Below are 21180 nucleotides of genomic sequence, written 5' to 3'. Positions count from 1 at the left end.
ATGCCTTCAGTTTTTCTCCATTGAGAATGATGCTAGCCTGAGGCTTAGCATAGATAGCTTTTACAATGTCGAGGTAAGTTCCTGTTATCCCTAGTTTTTCTAATGTTTTGAACATAAAGGGATGCTGTACTTTGTCGAATGCTTTTTCTGCGTCTATTGAGATGATCATATGGTTCTTATCTTTAAGTCTATTGATGTGGTGAATAACATTTATTAATTTCCGTATATTGAACCATCCTTGCATCCCAGGGATGAATCCTACTTGATCATGGTGCACAATTTTTTTGATGTGCCTTTGTATCCGATTCACCAGAATTTTATTGAGGATTTTTGCATCTAGGTTCATCAGAGATATTGGTCTGTAGTTTTCTTTCTTTGAGGTGTCTTTGTCTGGTTTCGGAATCAGGGTGATGTTGGCCTCATAGAATGAATTTGGCAGAGCTCCTTCTTTTTCTATTTCCTGAAATAACTTGAAAAGTATTGGTATTAATTCTTCCTTAAAGGTTTTGTAAAACTCCGCTGTATACCCATCCGGTCCTGGGCTTTTCTTGGTTGGAAGTCTTTTGATTGCTTCTTCTATTTCATCTATTGTTATTGGTCTGTTTAAGTTGTGAGTATCCTCCTGACTCAGTCTGGGCAAATCATATGACTTAAGGAATTTATCGATGTCTTCACTATCTTCTATTTTATTGGAATATAGGTTTTCAAAATAATTTCTAATTGTCTTCTGTATTTCTGTAGCGTCTGTTGTGATATTGCCGTTTTCATCCCGTATGTTAGTAATTTGAGTTCTCTCTCCTCTTCGTTAGCATGGCTAAGTGTCTGTCGATCTTATTTATTTTTTCAAAGAACCAACTTTTAGTTTTGTTAATTTTTTCAATAGTTTCTTTTGTTTCAATTTCGTTGATTTCCGCTCTGATTTTAATTATTTCTTGCCTTCTGCTACATTTGCTCTTGTTTTGCTCTTCCTTTTCTAGGGCTTTGAGATGAAGTGTGAGCTCATTTATTTGTTGGTTTTTCCTTTTTTTGAGGAATGACCTCCAAGCGATGAATTTCCCTCTTAAAACTGCTTTCATTGTGTCCCATAGATTCCGATATGTTGTGTCTGTATTTTCATTCATCTCTAAGAATTTTTTGATTTCCTCCTTTATGTCTTCTGTAACCCATTGATCATTCAGTAACATATTGTTCATTTTCCATGTGATGTAGGATTTTTCCTTCCTTCTTTTATCATTGATTTCCAGCTTCATTCCATTATGATCAGATAAAATGCATGGTATTATCTCCACCCCTGTATATTTACTGAGGGTTGCCCTATGGCATAATATATGGTCTATTTTTGAGGATGATCCATGTGCTACTGAGAAAAAAGTATATCCACTTGATGATGGTTGATATATTCTATATATGTCAGTTACGTCTAGGTTGTTGATTGTGATATTGAGTTCAATAGTTTCTTTATTCAGCTTTTGTTTGGAGGATCTGTCCAATTGTGAGAGAGGTGTGTTGAAATCACCCATAATTATTGTGTTGTGGTCTATTTGATTCTTGAACTTGAGGAGAACTTGTTTTATGAACGTCGCAGCACAATTATTTGGTGCATAAATATTGATAATTGTTATGTCTTGTTGGTGAATGGTTCCTTTTAACAGTATATAATGTCCTTCCTTATCCCTTTTGATTAATTTAGTCTTGAAGTCAATTTTATTCGATATGAGGATGGCCACCCCTGCTTGCTTACGAGGACCGTGTGCGTGGTATATTTTTTTCCAACCTTTCACCTTCAGCCTGTGTATGTCTTTTCCAATCAGATGTGTCTCCTGGAGGCAGCATATTGTTGGATTTGTTTTTTTAATCCATGTTACCAGCCTATGTCGCTTTATTGGAGAGTTTAAGCCATTAATGTTTAGAGTTACTATTGATATATGGTTTGTACTTCCAGCCATGTTTGATTATTTATCTTCTTTTTTTTTTTTAATTTAGTTTGTTTCTCCATGGTTAGCTTTCCCCCCGCCCTCTGTCTTTATAGAGGCACTTCCCACTGATGGTTTTGGTTATTGTTTTTCATTTCTTCCTTGTGTAGTGTTTTGCTCAAGATGCTTTGCAATGCTGGTTTTCTGGCTGCAAATTCTTTTAGCTTTTGTTTATCATGAAAGATTTTTATTTTGTTATCATACCTGAAGCTTAATTTTGCTGGATACAGAATTCTTGGTTGGCATCCATTGTCTTTCAGTGTTTGAAATACGTTGTTCCAGGATCTTCTCGCTTTCAGCGTCTGTGATGAAAAATCCGTTGTTAACCTTATTGGTTTACCCCTGAATGTAATCTGCCTCCTTTCTCTTGTAGCTTTTAGTATTTTCTCTTTGTTCTGTATATTGGATATCTTCATAACAATGTGTCTTGGCGTTGGTCTACTGTGATTTTGTGTGCTCGGTGTCCTGTATGCATCTACAATTTGTATATCTGTTTCCTTTTTTATTTCTGGAAAGTTTTCTGTAATTATTTCTTTCAGCAGGTTACTCATTCCCTTGGTTTGAATCTCTGTACCTTCTTCTATCCCGATGACTCATAGGTTTGTTTTTTTTATGTTATCCCATATCTCTTGGATGTTTTTCTCGTGGTTTTTAACCAGCCTTTCTGAGTTGGCTAGGCTCTTTTCAAGATGATATATTTTGTCTTCATTATCTGATGTTCTGGCTTCTACTTGCTCCACTCTGTTAGTGATACTCTCAATTGAGTTTTTAATTTGGTTTATCGTTTCCTTCATTTCTAGAATTATTGTTTGTTTTTTTTTTTATAATCTCAATCTCCTGATAAAGATGCTTAACTTCTTCTTTTGTCTGTTTATGTAATTCATTTTCAAAGTGTTCTTTCACTGTTTGGATTTGCTGTCTCGTATCTTCTTTAAGGTTCCATTCCATCTGTCTAAGGTATTCCTTGAGTTCTTTATATGACCATTTTTCTGCTGACTCTAGGTCCTCCTGAATATTTAGGCTGTCCTTCATTGTTTGTACTCCTTTTCTTCCTTGCTTTTTTATGCTGCTCATGTTACTTCTTGTTCTGTTTGACTGCTGAGTTACTGTTTACTCTTATAGATTTATTTGATGCTTGGGAGGAAAGATATTAGAAGGGAAGGGAAGAAGTCACTAAAGAGAATGAGAGTAGGCAGGTAGAATTCAAGGAAGGGGGAATAAGAAAACTGAAAAGAAATGAAAAGACAAAAGAAACAAAAATAACAAAGATTAGATATTAAAGAAAGAAAAGACGAAAAAAAATTTTAACAAAAATAATAGTGATAATAAAAAAATGAAAATTAAACTTTAAAAAAAATAATAATAAAATAAAAAATTTAAAAAAAATAGAAACATTGAAAAAAAGTTAAAGAACAACAACAAATAAAAATTGAAAATGAAAGAAAAAGAAGAAAAAAAAGAAAAAGAAAAGAAAAAAAATGATAATAATAATAATAATAATAAATGCAGTCCTAGAGTTCTATTAACTTCTCTTCCAGTAGGTGGAGCTGTGCCCACTGGGCAAAGCTTCTCCTCTCAATAGGTGGGAACCATTCACTGTGCAGCAGCTCTTTCTCCTAGACTGGGCAGGTCTCCAATCCTGAGTGTCTAGGGCCTTGTCTTGTGTTTCCTCAAGCCAGGCCGTGCTCACCTGTGGCACTCACCACAATACTGGCCACACGCCAGGTCTGCTGCTCCTGGGAGCCCTGTTTTCATGAACACCTGGGCTCACTCTCCCTGTTTGCCTCCCTCAGACCCTAAGTTTGTTGAGCTTGGGGCTGAGATCCCCCAGCGAATTTGCTTGCCCTCCTGTAGCCACGCCCCCGGTAGCTGGTGCAAGAGACCTCAGTTGTCAGCACTGGTGGGAGCGGTAGCCGGGAGTTCCGCGCCGCGAGTCCCGCGCCACTCCTGATTCCCTCGGTCTGGTTATTGCGTTCACAGGAGAGCTGGGAGTGGCCCTTAAGGTTTCCCCGCTGTGTGGAGAGAGATGACTAGGGGATTACACACCTGTCGCGCTGGTTTCAATGCAGTTATCTCCTCCGCCCGTGAAGCCATTTCTCTGCCATGGTGGTATCCCATGCAAATGGTGACCATTTGTTCCCTTTGCTGGGTGACCAATGCAACGGGTGGGTCCTGACTGTCTCTCCCAATCCCCGTTTCAGTCCTGTGGCCATTGCCTATGAAGGCTCGGTTGGCTTTTACCTCTGTAAGTTCCTAAGGGCCGGCCAATTATTTCAGCGGGATCGTTAGTGCTGAGTCACACGAAGCAGTCGAACCGGAGCTTAATTGCCTCCGATTCGGGCTCTGTGTGTGTGTTCTGAGGGGCCCAGCCTGTACACCCCAGATCCACGTCAGCTCAGCATTGCCTAGTGATCCTGAGCAAACAGCATTTAGACAGTTTACGGCTCCCTATGCCCGCACAGTTGAAGATGTCAGAGACTTGATCTCTCTGTGCCTGCCACCATGTTAGATCTCCTCAATGATATTCATGTTGCCCTTACAGCTTCCTGGCATAAGCAAGTTCTTGGGATTATACAAACTGCTGCTTCTGTTTCCAGTCCAGATTTATAGAAATGAAACCCTGCCGCCGTCGCCTCCATCTCTGGGCCGCGCTCACGAGCGCTGCGCTTGTCTGCGACCGTAGCAGAGCCACCCTGGCCTCCGCAGCTCTTCAGCCCGGTGCCCGGCCCCAGGGGCCCAAGCGGCTGCCGCCTTGGCTCTCCGTCCCCCTCCTCCGGAGCACGGGTCCCCTGGCAGGGGGGTGCAGAACGACCCCAGAGCAGGCTCTGCCCGAAGGTGCAGCGGCGAACAGGCCACCGAGGCGCTCGAGGCTGCAGTCCAGCCTTCGGAGGACAGGGCTCGGCATGCAGCCCAGCTCCAACCTCTAGATGCTGCTGCCGGACAGTGTATACAGAGCCATCAAGACAGCAAGCAGAAAGCAAATGGCGGCTCCCGCGGAGTGGATTTTCGGCACAGAAACCACAGCCCCGCCAACAATCCCAATCCACAAACTCTCCCTGTATAAAAAATATTCAAAAGAAAAAAAAGAAAAAAAAGGCGGGGCGCACTGAGCTTTCTTTGCCTCGGGTACTTACAATCCACTGCTGATTACACATTCAGCTTCTCCGCCCTGAGCAAAGCAAAAGAGGAAGCAGATGGGAGCAAAGCGCCCGCGGCTCTGAGCAGCCAAGCGTCCCGGGAGCCAAGCGTCTCTTTTTCGATTTCTTTGTTCTTCCTGCTGCTTGGCAAAGTGGTCCACTACAGATTAATGGTGAAAGGAGCTCTAACAGACTGTGCGAAATCTCTATTAAAGCCGCTGCTTTGAGCACCATGCTCAGCACTTCAGCAACCCCCGTACGCAGTGGCCATCTTCTCTCCCAGAGCTAATGTTTTAATCCCTAGAAATTTACTTCAGTTTGTGCAAAAGAAACTTGCAACAATAGTAGAGTTTCAAATTAATGGTTGACTGCTTCTTCATACCTCTGTGGTCAGAAGCAATGAGTGATCAGAGCATAGCTATTTAACATTTGGTGGGCAGTATCTCTTTTACCTTCTGTGGCACACATAAGCTGATAATGACATGGATAATACATGTGCTGAGAGCAGGAACAGACCAAAATTAATGTCAATTTACTACCTAAGCCTTCCTGTGGATGCTGCAATCCATGCATAGGCTGCAATTACAAAACAGTTACATGTGTCAAAGTATGCCAGTGCAATTGCTATCTAGATGGGCAGATAAAATTCTGTTTCCTATTCTATCATATTCCCAGAATTTTTTTCTAATTCTTGATAAATATTTAAGATAGAACTCTAGGCTTGCCTGGCACGTTGGATAAGACATACAGGAGAAAGATATCAAGGGAGTGTGTATGTCTTTTGGCTTAACCAAGTAGATCGATAATGTTGTCTCCAACTGAAATGCGGTTGGTTATAGTTGAATGAGATGTGTGGTGAGAAGGATACCAACTGAGTCTGAGATATCAGGATATCCAGATGATGTCAAGAAAGCATCTCCTCTCTTGGACAGATATCATGATAGGAGTGTCAGCTTATTTGTTAGGTAAAAACATGACATAGATAAAATCATAAAGCATGTTTCATTGTACATAGAGAACAATCCTTGTAGAACTCCAACACTAATAAGTTGTGTGGGAGAAGAGAAGCCAGCAAATAAGTCTGAGAATTCAACAAGTTATTTTTGTTTGTTATGGAGATAAAAATAAATTGTGTTGTCTTAGAAACCAAATGAAGACAGTATATCAATGATTGTTCAAGTTAAGACCTTACTTCCAATAAATACTACATTGCTTCAGTAGGCAAAACTAAGCACAATGGAATCTTATAGGGATAAGGATCATATTTTGAATGAGAAGAAAAAAAATTGAGCTATAATGTCTCTTCAATATGGTATCCAGCTGTGAATTATAATGAAGTGAATTTTCTTTTTAATCAAGAGATATATTTTAGACCATGCTGATTAGTCAGAATATAGTAGAAATCATTCCTGAACTGGGCAAAAGATTCAACCATACAACCTATAAGATACACTCTGAATAATGCATAGGTTGTTGCTGCCGCACTTAACTCCAGAGAAGAAATATATATCGGCTTTTCCATCTGTAGGCTTCTGTAATCTTAGCAATTTGTGTCCAGAATTATCTTAATGGATCTTTGTATAAAAGAAGATGAATTATATAATAATTTAATACAAAGAAGAGAGGATTTAGTGAAGATAGACCTGAGTTGCTGTTATGACACTGTCACTGATAAACTATGTGGCTTTAGGAAGTTTTCTTAAATATTCTTATTTATTTTATTTTTTAATGTAGGGTGAGATTTTTTTATTTAATTAATTTTACTGTTTGCACAAATGGAGCACAACTTTTCATTTCTCTGGTTGTACATGATATAGCATCACACCATTCGTACAATCATACCCACACATAGGGCTAATAATGACCATGTCATTCCAACCTCTTCCCCCCAATACATAAACACCCTCCTTTCCCCTCCGCCACCCATCTGCTCAATCCAAAGTTCCTCCATTCTTCCCTAGATGCTTCCCCATTATGGATCAGCATCCACTTATCCGAGAAAACATTTGGCCTTTGGTTTTGGGGGATTGGCTTACTTCGCTTACCACGATATTCTCCAACTCCGTTCATTGTAAATGCCATAATTTCATTCTATTTAAAGCTGAGTAATATTCCATTGTGTATATTCAAATTAAAAAGCTTCTTCTCACCAAAAGAAACAGTGAGGTAAAGAGAGAGCCTAGACAATGGGAGCAAATTTTTACCACATGTATGTCAGAGCACTAACCTTCAGGATATAGAAAGAACTCAAAAAACTTAAATATTTTTAAACTTTAATACCTTCTTCAGAAGCCTCACATTTTTCTGAGAAAAAAAAAATAATAGCTTAATGGACTTTGCTCTGTATCTGACATACAGTGGGCACTCATAAAAACCTAATTCTCTAAGTGTGAGGTTCCAAGTTTAATGACTGACTTGAATTTAAAGTTGTTCTCTAGCCTGAGTTATATACTATATTCTTCATTTAATCACTTCTAGTCATTAACTAGAAATAGAAAGTTTATTAGTTTTTCTTATGACAAAATTGTCATCATGCTTGGGGTCAAATTTTCTGTGTATTGTAAAAGAACATTTGCTTAAGTTATAAAAATAGAACCATAAAATGGTAATGAGTTAAGTAAAATAGGCTTCAAAATCCGAATAACTGGATATGACTCCCAAATACTCATTTCCTAATGACAGGATTTTGAAGAGCTTCTGAGACTCAGTTCCTTTATCTCTACAATGGGAAGAACAGCATCATTAGAATCAAATGAGTGAATCCATGTAAAAACTATAAGCTACCTAACATCCAGAAAGTGCTTAGTAATCTTTACCATTTATTATTTCTCTATTCTAGGGGGCAAAATAACTCTATGGAACTGATGTTTATATTTTAAATGTTTTCAACTGGCCCAAGATCTTTCAAAGATTACCTTTATCTTTAGTGAAATTACATATTAACAATAATTAATTCAAATATGAAAATGCCTCCAATTTACAAAAAAATGAGCTCCGGTTTTACACACACACACACACAGGTATCTTATATATCTTACATATCTCCATGTAAACGCAATGAAAATAAACTGTAATCTCTTATATTTCATTTAATAATACATATGTATACAAATACATAATTCTAAATTAAATTGCTAGATAAGTACTGCTTTCAAAAGTCTATATCTTTGTGATGTAAATATAAAATTCCTCTCCAAAATAGTAGAATCAACGTACTCAGACCCTTGGGTATCATTTTGCCCAGGTCCTAAATTCATTATGGTTCATAATTAAATTTCATTTATTTGCCAGTCTAACATAAAGCAGAAGAATTTATGTTTACTTCTATTCTTCTAATAAATGGGGTCGGGTATTTTCCCCAAATTTATTTTATATACTTGTTTTATGTTATAAATTTATTTAATTATGGCATTAATATTTTCATCTTTCTTAAAAATACTTTCCCAGGAGATATGATTGATTACAACTTATTCTAGTACCTTTATTTATTTATTGGAATTTAATTATAAGCATAGTTAGAATTAATATCTGTGTACAAAATGATTTAGATTTTCTATTCTTTTTCTCAAATGGCTCAAAATCTTACACTTATTAAATAAATGGTTTCTCCACATGGTCACTAAATAACTACTTATATATGTCCATGTATATTTCATGAGGAATGGAAATTATTTCATTAAATATTTGATTTAGAAGGTCAGCAAATTCATTTAATTATTTTAAGTACTAAACCAACCTTGCATCCTTGAAATAAGCTATATTTTAGTGTAATTCATAGCTTATACTGAGCCCTTGAAATACATTTAGTAGTATTTTTATAACTTTTTCATTTACTAAAATATTATAATAAAATTTACAATTTATATTTATTTATTTTTTCAGTACTGGGGATGAACCCAGGGGAACTCTACCATTGAGCTATAGCTCTAGTCCTTTTGTTTTGTTTGAGATAGGGTCTCACTGGGACTAGAGGGATGTGCCAAAGTGTCCAGTCATTTTAAATATTTTTAATGCATAATTCAGTGGGCATTAAGTGTATTTACAATGTCATACAAACATCATGATTTTCCATTTTCACAAGTTTCTCATCATCCCCACCGGAAACTCTGCACCCATTCAACAATAATGAATACTCTGTATCTAAATGAATTTATTATCTATTCTACCTACATCATAAAAGTGGAACCTAAAACATTGTCTGGCTTACTTCACTTAGTATAATGCATTCAACAGTCAAGCATGTTGCAATGTACATGAGAAATACATAGCTGTTCCAAGTCTGAATAATATTCCATTGTAGGTAATTCCACAATTCATTTACCCATTTATCCCTTGAATATATTTAGGTTGTTACCCCCTTTGACTATTGTGAGCAATGGTGCTATGAACTTTCATATACAATATTTGGTGACATTGTAAAGTTTTTGCATGAATACTAATTGTTGAGATTGTTCTAGAATATTGTATTTGTGATGTAGTTGTTAAAAATTATATGATTAATAAAAATATTCATAAAATGGCATATGTATAAATGAACTTTACACAATAGTTTACATTTGAAAAATAAGTCACAATTATTCTATATGAATCTAAAGTCAGTCAGGTGTTAATAAATAAAATTAACAATAATCCTGTATCTACAAGTTTGTGGGGGAAGTAGATGCATTGTTTTATTTACAGTACTTCTTTAAGAGAAAGCTTGTTTCTGCTAACCTCAAAAACAACAGCCCTTGAATTTATATAAAATTGACTTACTTTCACATGTTCAAGAAGTCTGAGGAAATTTATATTAAAATGGGAATCCAATCAGCTGGTAATGCAGTGGCTCTAGATTTTAAAATTCACTTACCTTCTCAGGTATCTTAAATATATTTTTATATAAATAGTTACTCCTACTGCAGCAACAAAGTAGCAATGGAAAGGCCATCTGGGTATAGAGAAATTCACTGAAAGCCCTCTGAATTAAATTAGCAAACAAATGAGCAAACAAGCAAAGAATGGCAAGATTATAGAGAAGTGAGATGGAAGACCTTTTTGGCTCTCACAGATCCCTTAAACAAGGATACAGATTTGGATGCATTTCAAGAGGCACTTGGATTTAATGACCCTTTTGAAAAAGTTTTTTGAGTTTTCCAGTTGCATGTAAATGTGAAAAATAAGAAACAATCCTCCCATACAAAGTATGCAATAGTTTAGACTGAAATGCTCCCCAAGGGTCCACATGTTAAAGACCCAGTACTGATACTGTTGGGAGATGATAGAAACCTTACATGGGGCCTAGTGGGAGGGGGCCTATTGCAAATTTGAATTGTGCATTACAAATATTTAAAACAACTGGACACTTTGGCACATCCTTCAAGGGGCATGACCTTGAACGTCATGGGGGGAACCCCAGCTCCTCCTTTGCTGGGAGCCATTAGCCAAGTAGGTATGACAATTTCCTTGCCAGCGTACCCCATGTTGCAGTGACATTGAATGTAGGTGACCTTGCTCAAGGACCAAGGCGGATTAGGGCGTTCCTGGTTTAGGTTCCAGGTTTAAGGTTTAAGATTATTCCTGCTGGGAATAGGGCGTATCCTGCTGCCTGAATTCCCCTTGAGTTCTCACGGGATTCAGACAGTATATTTTGGGAGACAGAAACCCAGAGAATGTGGATTTGGGCAGAGAACGTGGATTTCCCCAGAACATGATTGTAGACGGCTGGTGTGAGTTCGGGAATAAAGAGTTGCTGTTTGAATCTACAAGCTGTGTGGTGGCTCGTGATTGTGTGCCCAGCCAGACTGCGGCATTTGTGCCCAGCCAGACTGTGGCATTTGGTGGCCCGTACGGGGAACTTCTAAAGCTTGGAGGTAAGTGAAATTGCTCGTCCCTGAGGAAGAGCAAAAGAATGGATGACCATTTTAAAAAAAAACAGTGCGTTCTTGTTTTGATTTATTTTGTTTTTATTTCAAGTTGCCTGTTCCTAGAACTTTCTCAGGCAAACTGGGAAAAATGGTTGACTCAAGGTTTGAAGTTGTTCGCCTCCGAGCAAGAGAAATTGTTAGAGGAAGAAGGCACCACAGTGAGACCAAGAACAATTAGGGCATATGTTGATACAATACAAAAATGTAGCCCATGGCTTTTTAAAGATGAGTTATTAAGTATATTAATGGGACCATCATGGTATCCTGTAGAAGGATTTTTCTTCAACAAGAAAGAGATGGCTAGTTCTGTTTACTACATTTGTCTAAGATCTTGGTTTTTACAGACATCTGATTAATTTACAAAGCTAAAGTGTTAAAATATCAACCACTAAATATGAAATCAAATACTCTTTACTTATTAAGTTCCATAAGGTAATATATTTAAACATTATGTGTGTTTTCATAAATTGGTAAATGGAAAAATGTTTAATATTGCTTTGTGTCTGTGTCTTTGCTGAAATAAGGTTACTAAGTGTTAAGATTCTATCCTGTAATTTATATACAAAGAGTAGAAAAATTTTCAGTTGGGTTTCAATTATAGTATTATAGTATCATAAAAAACATGAAAGTCTTTCATCTTATTAAAGTGGAGTAATTTGTCTAAATCAGAAATTTTATAAGAGTTGTTTCAAAATGTGAATTTATAAAAAGGGTTAACGGTTAAAAAAGAGATAGAAAAAGATTCAAGATGTGAAAATATATTTTAATATAAAAGGTTAAAGGAAAAAGAAATGTTTCTAGATGAGATAATCTCTGTGTGGTAAAGTAAAAAGTTGTAAAATGCCGTTTAAAAAGATTTTGAGGAAACTAGACTTACTTTAAAAGCTTGAGAAAGGAAGAAAGAAGAAAAAGGTATTTGTACATGGCAGATTGAGACAAAGCTTCTCAATGGAGTTAAAAAAAAAAAAAAAGCCTTTGGTTGAAGGGCAGCCATGTAAACTAACATTAAAGCGATTTAAACAGAATCTAAGCCTTGTTTAAAAGAGTGAAGCTGTAGGTGGTGAAAAAGTACATTTAAAAGTACAGTATAGATGATAATTAAAAGGCTTTAAAAGGTTAAATTGAAGGTGGTCGAGATACCTTCATGGCGGAAAAAAGATTGCTTTATTGCATCATTCGAAGCCTAGTTAATCTTAAAGGCATCACTTAAAAAAAAATGGGAAGATAATAGGATAAAAGATATTTAGATAAAGAAGATTAAAAATTTAAAGTGAAAAACTTTAAAGACAGAAGTACAGAAAGGTAAAAAAAGAGAGAAGATGTAGAAAGATAAAAAAGATATAGGAAGATAGAAAAGATGTAGGAAGACAATAATTTTAAACCCACAAAATAGGAAACAAGAAAACTAAGAGAAAAAAAAAAAAAAACTAGAAGATAGAAATAAGATAAAAAATGGTTGAAAATGTCAAGTAAGGTATTTCAGATAGAAAAATGCAAAAAGCTAGACAACTATTAGATACAGACATATACTTATTAAAGCAAAAAGAGGGAATTGGAAAGGGGTATATATCCCCCATAGATAAACTTAAAATAACCCTTTTTACTCTAAACTTTTTAAATTTGGATTCATCAGGACTTAGTGCTGCGGAAAGACATATGTATCCAAAAAAATGTACATAAGCCTAAGGTACTTTGGAAAGATATTCTAACAGGACAATGGAAAGGTCCTGACCCAGTGATTGTCTGGAGTCGGGGTTTTGTTTGTGTGTTTCCACAGGGAGAACAGCAGCCGATTTGGATTCCAGAAAGATTAACTAAAACAATTTCTACAGATAGAAAAGAAGATGATTTGACTCAAATCCATAACAGCTGATATCCAGAACTCCAGCTTGGCCGTTCTTACATCTGCGACAGTGATTAACCAGGATGCTTTTTTCAATAGCTATTTTATTATTGCATTTTTCTACATCATAAGGTTCTATTTTTATTTTTTGAGCTCATACAAACCTAGGTTAATGTTTTTCTGATCAGTTTTATTTTTTGACTGTGGAGTTTTTAAACATTGCAATGGAGATTTCACCCAGGTAAAGCTACAAGGCCTTTACTATTTTCTTATGTGTTGTACGTTTGTGTACACTCTTGTGTTTTGTGTTGTATGTCTGTATGTGCGTATGTCCATATTTTTTATATGAGGAGCGCTAATGAAAAAATGGATCCGAATTATTATTATTTTTTTTATTCACGTGATTTAAATGGTTTAATTTAAATTAGGTAAACAGCTGTTAAGGATTGTTTTTAAAGTAGGTTAACAGATCTGTTTGTTTACTTTCACCTTTCTTTTTCATTATATTTAATAATTCTTTTCAGGATAATGTCTCTTTAGCATCCTTGCCAGAATTCCTATCTCATCCCAGTGCCGGTGAAGACAAAGATACAACCAGACTACAGCTTCTATGATAGCTATCACAGTAAACTGTATAAACTGATGCATCAATGAATATAACTCAACAAGTAATGCTCAATCAAGGAGTTAACTTACTTTGGGAGGAAATGGACATACTGATAGATTCCTCCGCTTTGAACTGCTTGCAGAACTTGCCTGGACTATGTAACTATCGTTTGGTGCAGCGAATTGTGGTAATTCTGGCATATCTTTGCTGATGGTGTCACTAGTGATGCAATTTTTATTTCCTTGCCAGCACACCCCATGTTAATTGTGGTAGTGCTGACATATCTTTGCTGATGGTGTCACCAGTGATGCAATTTTTCCCAAGGAGCCGTCAATTGGCTTGGTGTCGTGGCATTTCTGTATCCTCCTCCCTTCTGCTAGTGATGGTCTAAAATTTGGGGGCCAATGGCTTATGCTGGACCAGTAGTCAGTGACGGGTATGATCCAATTGCAGTGGTATCAACCTAAGACAGGAGGCTGACGCCTAAAGGTCAGTTTTCCGATGACGGGTAAGAACCATATGTTGAATTGGACAACCTACCAGGGACGGTCCTTAAGCCACATTAACCTCACTCCCCCACTGGCACCAAGGCCAAATTTGGGGGCCAACAGAGGTGAGGCAAAGAACCTCACCCCCCCACTGGTGCATAGACCTATCCACAAGTATGGCTGTATGCTGGACCGGTAGTCAGTGATGGGTATGATTCAATTGCAGTGGTATCAACCTAAGACAGGAGGCTGACGCCTAAAGGTCAGTTTTCCGATGACGGGTAAGAACCATATGTTGAATTGGACAACCTACCAGGCACGGTCCTTAAGCCACATTGCTTGTTGTTTAATTAATCAGAAGGGGGGAGATGCTGGGAGCCATTAGCCAAGTAGGTATGACAATTTCCTTGCCAGCGTACCCCATGTTGCAGTGACATTGAATGTAGGTGACCTTGCTCAAGGACCAAGGCGGATTAGGGCGTTCCTGGTTTAGGTTCCAGGTTTAAGGTTTAAGATTATTCCTGCTGGGAATAGGGCGTATCCTGCTGCCTGAGTTCCCCTTGAGTTCTCACGGGATTCAGACAGTATATTTTGGGAGACAGAAACCCAGAGAACGTGGATTTGGGCAGAGAACGTGGATTTCCCCAGAACGTGATTGTAGACGGCTGGTGTGAGTTCGGGAATAAAGAGTTGCTGTTTGAATCTACAAGCTGTGTGGTGGCTCGTGATTGTGTGCCCAGCCAGACTGCGGCATTTGTGCCCAGCCAGACTGTGGCACTCCTTTTCCTCTCTTTTTTGCTTCCTGCCATGATAAGTATTTTTGCTCTACCATACTCCCCCACCATAATAACATACTGCCATGCCACAGGCCCAAAAGCTTAAGGGCCAACTGACCTTGGATAGAAACCCATGGGACTATCAGGCAAAATAACTATCTTCTCTTTGTAAGCTGATTACCTTAGATATTTGTTCAGTAATAGAAAGGTGACTAATACATAGTTGAAAACATTAGCCTGAGTATGAGAAAGAAAAACAGAGCAGAGAGCTGGGGGGTGAGTATGGGGAGGAAAAGAGGGAGAGGAGAGGCAGACAGGCAGGCAAACAGCAGAACAGCAACCACTGGTGAAAACAGAATGAAGATCTAGACAGGCAAAAGCAGGAGAGATTGGTATTATTTCAGGAAGTACAAGGACATATTTTGTGAGGGTCATCTGAATCCATAAAAATGAATGTTGTGAGAAAAAGTTCACATAATTAAAAATTAAGAATGTGTGGGCCAATGTGAGATGTAGAAACAAATAGTGAAAAAAAATATAAAAGTAAAACATACCATTTAAAGTGCATTAATTAATGAGCATTAATTAAAACAAAGTTTGATCAAATAAGACAAATACTAGATATAATACCCTTGCAATTTTTTTTTTAATTTTGCTAGAAAATGGGGTTATTTCAAAATCATTCTACTGGAAAGAATGCACCCTACTAGCACCTTGAAATCTTTTTTTCCTCATAGGAATTGTGAATCTGAGTGTCATATCATTTCCTCAACTGAGATTTAAATTCACAGTTGAGAGGCTAGAAAACTGATATGAACAAAACTGAAGTCAGAAAGCACCTCAAATCCTCTCTTCTATTTCCTTTAGGAAAATAAAAAGCAATGCTGTCCAGTGGTCTCTGTCTGATAAAACAGGTTTACTTGTAGGCTATACAGTGGTTTCTAGAAAAACAAATTCCTTAGAAAACTAAAGAGGTTTTGCCCAAGATTAAGTGGTTACATTGGCTTTGAAACACAGTGAATTTCCAAATTTAGAAAAACTGAATCTCTATTAATTATTTTTAAATGATCTCACAATTACTTAGAAAGTTAGAAAGATATTTTATACCCTGAAGTATAAAGAAGAAAACACAGGCTCTGTGGGAGGACATGGCAAATTGGAAGTGCAGATGAGACTATCCAGCCAGGCACAGAAGACTACCCGCCTATTCAGGACTGAGCAGAGTAAGGAAAAATATACAGCAAGTGAGACGCTTTTGAACATATTTTGGAACTTTAATTTTCTGCATTAATCTACATAAGGAATTGATTTGAAAAGCAGCAGAGGGGAACATGGCTGTGTTTGATCTTAAAAGGGGCCAAATTTGGGGCAGATCTCACTCTTGGCAATACATTACTTTAAAAAGTTGGCAGTAACTCAAGTAAAGAAATAAAAAGTGCACCTTAGGGCAAATTTAATTGAAGGAATGGGTCTGATATATTTTAGAGGATTCTGAAAGCACATCAAAAAGACATTTTTAAAAGGCATTTCGAAGTTGAATTGCCCAGGTGAACAAACAGGTACAATAACAAGCAACAGGCGGAGCTCTTCTCACAACTGGAGGCAATGCTTCTCCAGTTCTCTGATGCATCTCAGGTCACCCAGACTTGTGAAAGGAATTCCTTTGCATGTCTAGAATAATAAAACATATGCACAGCTTTGGCTACTTATGGATGTCTTGGTTTCCAAAGTCCTACTTGTTCACTTCAATCAAAGAAAATATGGAATTTTGTCTCATTCCTCCAAGGATAAAAACTGTCTTTATTATTATCAAATTTATACCCCAAGCTATGCTTTTATTCTTTTTTTTAATTAGCTTTGTATGTCCAGCCTAAATCATAGCTTTGCATGTCCAGCCTAAATCATAATGAAATCTTGCTTGAAGACATTTCAAGCTGAATCTGAACTCAACACACAGAGTTTGAAAACTACAAATAACTTAATATAAAAAGCCAGGAATAAACAATGAGTTATGACCACTGCTTCCTTAGAGAGATGGCAAAATGATTCTAACTACAATATGCATACCAGTCAGACACATTAAAATCTGGGATAAAAGTGTATTGTACTATGACATATGTGGGCTTGGGAAATAGAGAGTTACAGATTGGGCATGGTTCTCCAGGGTCTTACACATGCATCTCTCAGGAATACAGTGCACTGTGCTGCCACATACTCCTCATTCTTTGAGATTTAACTATTAAGAAATAATTGCTCTAGTTCAAAACATTTGCAAATGCAAACAGATACACGTTGTTGTCTATTTCTCTATTATTTTTTTAAAAAATAAACTGTATTGTGTATACTTAAGATATGCAACATGATATTATGGAAAATGTATGGATTGTAAAAGTAACTACAGTTAATCAAATAAAGATCACCATTTTCTCAACTAGTTACCCATTTTTTTTGTGTGATAGCAAAAACTACTACAATTTGTTCACTTAGCACAGATCACAAATATCTATTAATATTGTTACACAAATGTTTTAAAACTTCCCATTAAAAAATTAGTAATAAGATATTTTCCCAAATTTAAATCACTAAATATAAATTGTTAGAGCAAGATAAATCATTCTTAAAGTGCTTGAACAGCATTCTTATATGTTCTATAATTTAAAATCTTAAACTTCTTTCAATTCCTTGTAGTATCCAACCAAGTCAGCAAATTAACTTGAAGTTGGAGACTAATTGAAACAAAATCTATCCCAAAAAGGTCATGTAGTGAAGTCATGATAAGGTCATTTCCCCAAGAATTCCCATAGTTATTTATTGCCCTTTGTTTGAAAGGACTGTGTCATCAACGCATTAATTACTGGTTCAAAAAGAAAGCAGGCATCAAGGGGAGAGATGGTTCTGAGAGAGTTATGTAAAACAGGTCCTTCTCTAGCATGCCCCCTGAGAGATAAATCACTTTTTATTATAAAAGATTAAACTTTAAACCCATAAAATTGTTGTGCTCTGCTCAATGGCTCATATTATCATGCCACACCACACATTTTACAGTTTACAAATGTATGTCAAATACAGCTCAAGTTTAGTGGTCATACTTTTCATACTATTTCACTAATATTTTTGTGAGAAGAAGGCAATAAATAGCATGAAAGAATGTTACTTTTATAATAAAATATGGTTTGTTTTTGGAATATTATGATTTTATTGTAGTATAAGAAAAAAATAGATCAATGTTGATATACAATTTTGGTTGGTTTCTCAGTATTCTACCCTCTTTCTATAAAAGGGCTCTAGAATTTTTTTAAGCATGATAATTAGAAGAAATGGACATTCCTTTAAAAATAAATTAAAAGATTTCAGCAGGCTATTCACTAATTAAATAAATACTAAATTTTGATGAATATGAATTGCTATTTCAGGCTAATTCATACAAGTATTAGTCACTAAGATTTATCATTTTTCACATTCCTTCCACATTTTATATGAAAAAGTAATGCAAGCATGTTCAGTTTCATTAAAAATGCAATGGGGGATTGGGGTTGTGGCTCAGCAGTAGAGTGCTTGCCTAGTGTGTGCGACGCTCTATGTTCGATCCTCAGCACCACATAAAAATAAATAAATAAAACAAAGGTATTGTGTCCAACTACAATTAAAAAATAAATATTTAAAAAAATGCAATGGTTCACATAAAAAATCTGAAATAACACAACTGCACTAAATATCTCCATCTGTAACCAAGATAGGACCTTGGGCAACTCAAGGTCCCAACTTCCCATTATGGGAAAGTTTTATATATTCTGTGATTTCCAAAATTAGTTCCTGCTTAAATATTTTATGATTCTAAAAATTCTAAGAAGTAAAAAAAAATTTCCAGCAATCAATGGTTACTGCAATGAAAATAGGCAGTTTTGTTGTTTGAGCATCTTCTTATGAATTATGAAATTAAACTTTACACAAAAATTTGGTGCTACAGAACATTCTTGTTTCAATAGTCACCATTATGAATCAAAATCAGACTATTGTAATACAATCAAACCACTGGTACTGGAACTTGAAGAGCCATGAGGAATTCAAATGCCTTCTATTCCTTACTAACATTATGTGGACAGAAAATATGGAGATTCATGCTTTTTAGCAGTATATACTGAGTCTATCATTGGGCTTCTCATATCCAGAAAATAAACAAATATTATTCCAAGAATCAGTATCAACATACAGCATATTTAAATATACTTTAAGGAAATAACTCTCTAATCAAGACTGCAAAGGTTAATGAATCAAGTTTTTTGAAGAAGATAATTTTTCCTAATATTTTATTCACACTTCTATCATATTTCATTACTATGCCAAAATTTTCATGTACATTTATATTGTCCAATTTAATATTCATAAAACATAATTACAGGGTAAGTCAAATAATGTTTACTTCAAAAAACATATACCTTCTACACCCGTTTTTCTTGCAATAGATTAAGACTAACTCAACAGACCAAAACAAAACAAAAATTTTGCATGTCCAAAAAATCTCATTTGAAAGTTAAATTTTATGGTTTGCTGGGTTGTAACAGTTTTTTCTTATTTGAAATAATTGTAAACAAAACATTCCACTTAATTATATTTGCTAAAATTTATCATGTTAGAAGACAATCGGTAAACTACAACACTTATTTCTATAATCTTTATTATTAAGATAATTACATGGTTCTTGCTTCAGATTCACACTTCAGAAAGTAAATTATCAGCCTGACTCTTTGAGTTTCTATTTTTGGTTGTTTCATTTATTTGAAAAAAAAAAAAAGAAACTCTTTTTACCCATTTTTTAATATAATCAATGAAAGCAAGCCACTAAATTCTGTGTTTTATAATCAATGCTGTACTAGTGGAAAAGTAGTTAAAAGAGAGATGCTATTATACTAAGAACAATATGAAATTTATTTCCACAAATGAAATCTTGAATAGAGAAGATGTAAAGTTATAATCCAAGAGTCTATGAAAGACTATGTTACTTTCCTGTGTATAATATTTTTTTCCTGATTAGCTAATATTTTATATAAATAACCTTAAATCTATTTTTATAATAAGAATATTCATTTTAAAATGAACCAAAATATAATAATGTAGCTGCACATATTTGGACAAACTGGTTAATCATTTATATGTTAAATAAATTATTAAAGTACCTAATTATGCTTCCCACAGTCATAAAACAAAAATGTTATAGCTTTCAGTTGAAAATTACCCTCACAATAGTATTTTCAGAGTTTTTCTCCCTCTATGTCAGTATTATATGTTTGCATATATGTATATAATGAACCTTTAAATATTTAATTTATAAAAGGCAATGAATAAAATGTCAAGTCCTATTTTTGTCATTTTTTCTTAGTTCAATGAGAATAAAGCTTACGTTGCAGTACCTTTGGATATTGCTTGACAGGAATCAATACTCTTTCTGAGAGCTTTATATTTTTGTTGCTGATGACATCAAGATATTTCTTTTCTTCATCTTCCTTTTTTCCATCAGAACCTTGAAATTTTTCAATTTCTGAAAAAATCAGAAGGAAAAAAATTGAAATAAATCATCATAAACATGCTGACTGCTCATATTCTTCCTCTTCCCAGATCAGATTTTGAAGAATCTTGATAAAAGGCCAGCAACAAAATCTTTCTAACAATGTGAATGTCCCTACTGTGAATAAGGTGACCGCTGCCAACTAAAACCAACAGGTGACACTTTAAGATGTGACTCTGTCTTCTGTGAAACAAGTGATACATTTAATTCATTTTAAACATCGTCTAACAAAAGAGGAAATATTCACCGTGACTACCTAAATTGTCTAAACAAACATATGTTTCTAAGGAGCAATGAACAGAACAAAGCATATTTTAAAGTTATGTGTCATTGTTACTTAGCATCATTCGTAAATAAAAATAATTTAAAGATTGTAATCATCCAGTTATCAAAAATGAAACTGCACAATAGTTGTACATTCTAACCAATCTCAAAAACAATTAAAAAGTGGTCACAAATGTCAGATAAATGGTGAAATCTGTAAGCATTATCATTCATCAGGACGAAATTATCTGTTGAGAGGTGGAGAGGAACTATTAGTTTCATCCTGTGAGAATCTTGCCAAAATGGATATTTCTAAGTACATGTACACAATTTATCTACCCTTGCATCTTTTAATGAGCTAATTTCATAAAGTTTTTAGAAATTCTAATATAGTGACCAAAGATACATACAGCAGAAAATAAGAAAATGTTCCTGCTCTTATGGAATCTATATTTTTATGAGGAAAACACAATTAGAAAAGGAATACATGTGCAGAAACATTTGCGTATGGGAGTAGAGAATAAATATAGTAAAGCTAGAGAGAATATACAGGAGAGCAGAGGCAAGGTGTGGGCTATTACTTTAGATTTCCAGAATGACATTGAGCACAATTCTGAAGGATGAGA

General features: G+C 35.6%; 1 protein-coding gene across 2 annotated transcripts in view; it reads right to left on the bottom strand.

The window, feature by feature from the left end:
• Positions 1–21180, bottom strand: part of Khdrbs2 (KH RNA binding domain containing, signal transduction associated 2) — a 545817-nt gene that overhangs the window by 427934 nt on the left and 96703 nt on the right. For both annotated transcript variants that reach the window (XM_027938265.2, XM_027938266.2), the window contains exon 2: positions 20136–20263. In XM_027938265.2, coding sequence (XP_027794066.1) covers positions 20136–20263 — 128 coding nt within the window. The remainder of the gene's footprint in view (positions 1–20135; positions 20264–21180) is intronic.

This window comes from Marmota flaviventris, chromosome 6 (genome assembly GCF_047511675.1).
Source record: "Marmota flaviventris isolate mMarFla1 chromosome 6, mMarFla1.hap1, whole genome shotgun sequence".
NCBI lineage: Eukaryota > Metazoa > Chordata > Mammalia > Rodentia > Sciuridae > Marmota > Marmota flaviventris.
This window is presented reverse-complemented; position numbering and strand designations above follow the sequence as displayed.